This window comes from Papilio machaon, chromosome 4 (assembly GCF_912999745.1).
Source record: "Papilio machaon chromosome 4, ilPapMach1.1, whole genome shotgun sequence".
In the NCBI taxonomy this organism is placed as follows: Eukaryota; Metazoa; Arthropoda; class Insecta; order Lepidoptera; family Papilionidae; genus Papilio; species Papilio machaon.
Window position 1 is genome coordinate 8,089,597 of NC_059989.1, and position 6,958 is coordinate 8,096,554.

At 29.6% G+C, this 6,958-nt stretch overlaps 3 protein-coding genes across 3 annotated transcripts; 2 read left to right on the forward strand and 1 right to left on the reverse strand.

Moving 5' to 3' along the window:
• Positions 1–95: 95 nt before the first annotated feature.
• On the forward strand, positions 96–2,068 carry LOC106720189 (caspase-8). Its single transcript, XM_014514774.2, has one exon. It carries the CDS (start codon positions 390–392, stop codon positions 2,001–2,003), a length of 1,614 nt encoding a protein of 537 aa, XP_014370260.2. The 5' UTR covers positions 96–389; the 3' UTR covers positions 2,004–2,068.
• Positions 2,069–2,357: 289 nt separating this feature from the next.
• Positions 2,358–3,330, reverse strand: LOC106720275 (ribonuclease P/MRP protein subunit POP5). Its single transcript, XM_014514870.2, has 2 exons — positions 3,129–3,330; positions 2,358–2,845 (listed from the first exon to the last, which is right to left on the reverse strand). The coding sequence occupies exons 1-2, from the start codon at positions 3,146–3,148 to the stop codon at positions 2,395–2,397; spliced, it is 471 nt and encodes a 156-aa protein (XP_014370356.1). The 5' UTR covers positions 3,149–3,330; the 3' UTR covers positions 2,358–2,394.
• A 682-nt stretch (positions 3,331–4,012) lies between these two features.
• LOC106720263 (mitochondrial translation release factor in rescue) lies at positions 4,013–4,834 on the forward strand. The gene is made up of 2 exons (XM_014514857.2): positions 4,013–4,267; positions 4,597–4,834. Exons 1-2 carry the CDS (start codon positions 4,057–4,059, stop codon positions 4,815–4,817), a joined length of 432 nt encoding a protein of 143 aa, XP_014370343.2. The 5' UTR covers positions 4,013–4,056; the 3' UTR covers positions 4,818–4,834.
• The last annotated feature ends 2,124 nt before the right edge of the window (positions 4,835–6,958 follow it).

Genomic DNA, 6,958 nt, shown 5'->3' on the forward strand with positions numbered 1-6,958 from the left:
GTGAAATAATACTAATTACACTAAGGAAAATGTAGGAAAAATGTATTTTCAAAATTATATTATTTATTTTCAAATTTTGGAGAACTTGTTGTACAAATCAATATTTAGAACATCAGCGTTGACGGATCCGGAAAACGGAAGAATTTGAACTGTAACTTAGTGCAATAAGGTACAAAATAGGATACTTGAGAAAATTTGAGATTAATAAAAAATTATGCATCCTGCAAGACGACACGACATAATTTTATAGAAATGTCATCACAAAACTTATAATAATTGCTTAGGAAATTGTGTAAAAAGTTATTTACTGTCAAAGTACACATATAACCAAGGTACCCAATGTAAACAATTTACATTAATTTTATCAACATCAGCTTCAAGGAATAAACATGAATATGTTACGTTCAGAGGCGAAGACTCATCTCCAAGATTGTTTTAGTGACAACATACGAACAATAAACCTTGAAATGGTATCAGAGATTCAAAATGATATAGATTATTATGATACAGTTTCATTGGTTTTCTTGCTTTATGACGTCCCTGATACAGCTCTGCAAAGGCTTATTGTATTTCAACGTGTTTATAAAGATACTAACATGAATTTATTATATGACTGGGCCTTAAACGTTCATTCTCGACCTACATGGAGGTATGAATTTTTAGAAGCACTTACCATTTGCCGCTTATATCATGTTATTAAAAAACTAGGTTTTGATGTTGCTAGTGTCAAGGAACGATATATGCCTGGAAATATAAATGTATGTGTATATATTAATCCTATAAAGAAAGCTCTTTACAAATTTTGTGAAAATGTAACTGCAAATAATCTTGTGAGATTAAAAAAATCATTATTGACATATGAAATTGATACATCTGAGCATGAATCTTGTGAGCTGATATGTTTGGAATTAATATCCCAAAAGTTTATAAGCCTGACTCAAAATAATTTAGCAGCGAAGATTAAGCAATGTCAAGTGGAAAAACTGGTAAAGATTGTAGAAAATATACCTGGCTTGAAAAAAATAGCAGAAGATCTACAAATAATTGCAAATAAAATTAATAATGACTCAAATTTTTCATCACCACAAATAATGAGTACTCCAATTAGTTTATCTACAGCAAAAACTAAGTTAAAAGAAGATAAATTTGATGAAAGTTTCTGTGATATATTTCAATGTTTGAATGAATTACAAGAGGAAGATATTCCCGTTATGAACTTGAAGTCTGACACAAAAAATCTGACTAAAGATGCTTATCCTATTATAAATACAGATAGAATTGGTGTTTGCTGTATTGTAAATCAAGAAGAATTTCATCCGTCAAAAGATAGCATTGAAAATAATTTTCAAACACATATGTTGGATAATCGTTTAGGTTCAACAAAAGACCAACAGAGCCTAGAGCATTTAATGTCATCACTAAATTTTAAAATAAAAAGCTGCCGTAACCTGAACCATAGAGATATGTTTAAATTTATCAGGGATGTAATAAATAATGATGTTCGTCCCGATGATAGCATTTTTATGTTATGTATTTTATCACATGGCATTAGAGGACATGTGTATGCTGCTGATTCTGTAAAAGTAAAAGTTGAAGATATCCAGAAATTGTTAGACTCTGACGATGCAAGTAATTTACATGGAAAGCCCAAAATCTTGATTCTGCAGGCCTGTCAAGTTGATGAACACAGACCTATGCCCCATTTGGTAGCTGATGGACCGACAACAAATTATTTCCTTAGAAAATCAGATTTTCTTATATATTGGGCCACTGCACCCGAATATGAAGCCTATAGAGATGAGCAAAAAGGATCTATATTTATTCAAATTTTATGTTATACGATAGGTAAGAAGGCAAGACAAGAACACTTGTATGATATATTTACAAAAGTAACAGATTCTGTTTCTTACATTTGTAGTAGATTACAACAGATCCAGGTGCCAATATTTGAATCAACATTACGTAAAAAACTTTACCTACAATTGCCTCAAGTATCACAATGAATTTTAACATATGCTATTTTAAATATTCCTATTAAAAATCTTGCAATGCGTGTGACAATATTATAAACTGGTTTAATGTTATCTAGTAAAATTAAGATTTTTTTAAATGTTACAAAATAGTTAAGTCTTCACATTTTCATTTAGCTTAATTAAAATAGATTTCTGCATTTAGCAGAAAATGCATAATAATTGCAATAAATGAACATACAAAGCATTGTATTGTTACTTGAACAATATTTATATTGTACATATTAATTTACATGTAAGAGGAATCATACTGAAATAATTTATATGCAAGATTATTAAATAAGGACTGTTTATATGCCTTTCTATATACTCATACACAAGAATATATATTTTTTAATGTTTTATGTTTCTTAAATAAATGTAATTAAGCAATATTTTCTATGTTTATTGTGACATCTGTCTTAGTGAAATCCATTACAGCTGCTTCAAGATTCTTACGTTCTTCATCAGTTTTTAATTTTGACCACATTGAATCCAAATATGCTCTTTGGTGCTTAAGGATAAATTTAAAACTGTGTTTTAAAGTTGCCCCAACATGTAGAGTTCTTATACTGACATCCAGTTTACCTATTTTTGTAATGAATGGTAAACTGCTTGAAACAAACTTGTGAGGCCCATGTCTAGCTCTTAGGATTGCTATTCGAGTATTCTCATTGCAATATTTTGTTAGAAATCCAGATCTGACAGCTGCTACACCAAAGTCTCCATGTAATTGCTGTATTTTTTCAAGCACAGTTTCATGAAATATTTTCGATTTCAAAGAAAGAGGTTTGTTCTCTGGTATCAAAGGTGATGAAATTTCAACAGTTATGTATCTAAAACAGAATTAAATTATTAGGTAATGTTAACAAATTGTAAGTTGTTAATAATGTGCAGTTTTATTGAGAATGGACATGAATCTATGTTTAGTCAGAAACTACGCCTTGCGAAATTAATCATCTTTAATTCGATGTGAAAATAGTTTAATATTAAACGAAAAAAAGAATCAGCATCTTAGTTTAGTTGCTGGATAATAGAAGTTTGGTTTTAATTATTTCCCTATTTTGTACTTCAGCATGCGCTTCTAAAATTTATTTAAAAGGGAAAATTAAAACAAACCTGTTCTTAAAACGGACCATTGTATTTAAATATTTTGATACCTTTAATTATTTAACAATGGTACCATTACAGACCAATTTTTCAATGGAATTTAAACGCAATATAATCAATGTGGTGAATTATATCTATTTAAAAATTTGCTTTGGTATGAAGATTTTGTTAAAACCAAATTAATCTTATGAAATTCTTCATGAAATAATTTAATTTTTTCAAGAATTATAATAACACAGGAAGAATCTAATGACACTCGCACTTGACAGCTGTTTGATATTTGACATTAATAAAAATAACACAATCTTTGAAATGATCGTTGTGTCATCGTTTATCACCTTTGAATTACAGTTTTGTTAAACTAAGCTTTTAATAAATAAAAATTGGATTAAGTAATGTTTGCAAAAAAAACAAACAACATACAATAATGGTAAGTATGAACATTTATTTAAAAATTAGTAATGCTTAATATACTAAACGAAAAAACGTTTCGCTGCTCGTTTCTCTCACAAAAAAAAAGCAATGAAATGTCAAGTACAAACTGTCACTGTCACATTTTTCTTATCAAAGTTATCTAACGTCAATTTGAAAGATTTAACAAATTTTTGTACAAATTTCTAAATTTAATATTATGTCGATTACCAGATCGGAAATACTTAATTTATATAAAAAATTAATGCAATACTCTCAGTCCCTAAATTTGACGGACGTCCAATATTTCAGAACTAGAGTTTCCAATGAATTTCGACGCAATAAAACTTTAACTAAACCTGAAGATATTAGGTTTGCTTACAAGGTAGTTAATTAACAGTGCATTTAAATATTACTATGTACGACTTTTGAAGGTTCGTGTTAAATTAATTAACATTTTCTTATTCATTTTATCATTTTCAGAAAGGCGAAGCACTACTCCGCAAGGGTTCTGTGTTATAAAACAATGCAAAATCTTAGATGTTTTAGCCACATTTTTAGAGCACAACCTGTTCCTATATTACATTGTTCAGTAGCATCAAAGCATATTGATTACTCACTTGTGCCTAAAATAAATGAATCAGACTTGACAGAGCATTTTGTTAGAGGGGGAGGCCCTGGTGGTTCTGCTGTCAATAAAAATGCAAACTGTGTAGTTTTAACCCACAATCCTACAGGTAAACAACATATTGGTGAAATAATACTTACTCATAAATTACTTAAATACTTCCTGTATAAATCCTTTCTGACTTTCTTTTGACCCATGCTTCCAAATATTAAAAGGCAATTGGGTACTTTGGGGAAATGAATATGTAAATTTTAAAAACTTATATTTATTTTTACACATCTGATCATTAATCAGAAATTAATAATTATTTGAAGTGTCAAAATAAATAATTGTTTATGTCCTAGGTCAATGGTCAATGTAATGAATACACTGTAAAGTACTGAATTATATTTTGAAATAATTATTGTTTTATGTTTTTAATTGATTATTATTTTATAGGAACAGTAATTAAATGTCATATTAGTAGATGCCAGGATGAGAATAGAAAACTAGCTAGAGAAATGTTAATTGCCAAGTTAGATAAAGTTTTAAATGGAGAAGACAGTGTTGCCGCTCAAAAAAGAAGATTGCAAGAAGAAAAACTTAAGAAAAACGAATATAAAAGAAAGAAAATGGCAGAACTTAAGGAGGAATGGAAGAAACGAGAAGGCTTAGTTTAATTATTATTCATTTTAGTGATTTATTTGAACAAAATAAATTCTGAGTTACAATTTTTTTTTACTTTAATAACATTTATTTAGGCTTTATTTCATTATCTGTTTGAGGGATAGGAATCTTACATAGAAAATAAACTTCCTGATTTGTTGTGGAATATGTTTATAAATTTAATTATTATGTAGAATTGTGTAGACGTAACCACGATAAAATGCGGTCACCAATAGTCAATCTAAATACTTTGTAATAAATAAATCGGGTGTCAATAAAAACAATATTTTCAAACAATCTAATTCCGAAAATAATCTAAACGAAACACAACACCTCTTTAATAATTTTTTTTGCTGTTCAAACTGACCGACTACAAAATGGATAATGCAACTTGGGAATATTTGTTTGCTATAATAATAAGAATTTTAAGGAAGTGGGTATAAGGTTTAAATCAAATCATCGGTATTCTGTTATTTTAGTAACCGATGATTATGTTGCGTTTTACGCATGTGGGTAAATTTAAATTGTTTTGGCCCATTTAAGTAAGTAACCGAGCCTTGTAAATTGTAATGTAATTTACAGCATGTGTTAAAATTATTAAAGTTAAAGTAATTGATTATGCCTATACCGTTCAATGTAATTTGATGAATGTTGGTATACGAACTACTAACGCGCTACAAAATGTGTGCTTATACTAATTTGGAAATCACGCCATCTACTAACACGCTCCGTAGGTAGCGAATTCTGGAATTCCGCGGGAACTTAGAAATCGAGGAATATTAGAAAAAATTAAGGGTTAATTATTGTATTAAATTTCTACAATGCATATAAAAATTAAATTTTTAGCTAAGCTAAATATCGTTACTGAGTAAGTAACTATTTTTTTACATGATCTCACTCTAAATTCTAATCCAATTTTTAAAATTCATTCGACTTGTTGTACGTAACAATATTAGACAATGGATGCTGCTACAATTGCACAACTCTCTTAGCCCTTACCTGACCTTATCCCTGACCTGAATATCGGTTGCGTTACCCCTATTAGTGTTATTTAAATAAATCGCCACATTTTCGACTTTACCTATCATGATATCGATTAATCACGATTATTGTGTGTAAAAATTTATATCGTTTTTAAGCCTTTTTGTATATCTAAAATAAAGAAATTCGAAAATAAATATGATTTCGGAAGGCGTAATTTTAGAAATTGATATTCACAAAATTCATAAACTTAACATTATCAACACAGCTTCTCGAAAATTGCTAGTGAAAAAAGTTAGTAGGGGAAATCATTGATTTAAGTAAGTCAAGGTTGGCTGCTACGTGGCAATTTTCAAATAAGCTCTCATGTCGTTTGAAACCAATAGCTTTTTATAGTCATTGTTTGGTCAATAAAAATAACTTTTAGTTAAGTTATAATTTTAATCACTTCATATTGATTTATACCATTTAAATGTAAAAATCCTGTTCGGTACGTATGTCTTTCCACAATGGAAAAGCAATATATATGAATGGTCCGTGTTTAGAATGTACCGGGGGTCTGTCGGCTGGGAGACAATGAATCTGCCCATTTTTATTGGCAGCTTTGTATTTGAAGTGGCCTCAAATTGATTTTCATTTTTTTCCCCTTTCATTTATAACCGCCAAAAATGTACTCACCCCTATATTACCATAGTCATTTGTTTTTCCACTTGTCCGTTGAAGTTTCACTTCTACTATGTGATGAAGTCGCTGGCAACAGCTATATGAAATATAGAGGTGTGCAAAATAGCATTAAATTGAAATCTGAAAATATCGATCTTTGTCTATTCCATTGGAGTTTTTCTCATTTTTATCTACTTAACAATGTCCCAATTATTTCTATTCCTTTTAGCCAGCCCTGGTATACGTTTTAGTACATTAATCATGAAGCGAAAGCTATTTTATTCCCATTGCGAATATGTTTCACGGTATTTCGTAACGTATGGCTACGCGCTACGGGTGTAGCGGGTCTACAGGGAAATCTAATTAAGGGTAATGGCATAGGCTTTGACCTTGTTTCTTTCATCCGAGGGACTTATGATCGTTTTACCAAGTTATACACTTTAACAGTATTACACCTAATTTAATCACTTTTCGATATAAAACATCCAATAAATCTATTATATTTTTTCTG

What these genes read in the sequence shown, in the direction of transcription:
- LOC106720189 (XM_014514774.2), top strand. Translation starts at nt 390, where the DNA reads ATGAATATGTTACGTTCAGAGGCGAAGACTCATCTCCAAGATTGTTTT.
- LOC106720275 (XM_014514870.2), bottom strand. Translation starts at nt 3,148, where the DNA reads ATGGTCCGTTTTAAGAACAG. An exon ending in ATGGTCCGTTTTAAGAACAG is followed by an intron (nt 2,846 to 3,128) that starts GTTTGTTTTAAT and finishes ATTCTGTTTTAG; the next exon opens with ATACATAACTGTTGAAATTT.
- LOC106720263 (XM_014514857.2), top strand. Translation starts at nt 4,057, where the DNA reads ATGCAAAATCTTAGATGTTTTAGCCACATTTTTAGAGCACAACCTGTT. An exon ending in TTTAACCCACAATCCTACAG is followed by an intron (nt 4,268 to 4,596) that starts GTAAACAACATA and finishes ATTATTTTATAG; the next exon opens with GAACAGTAATTAAATGTCAT.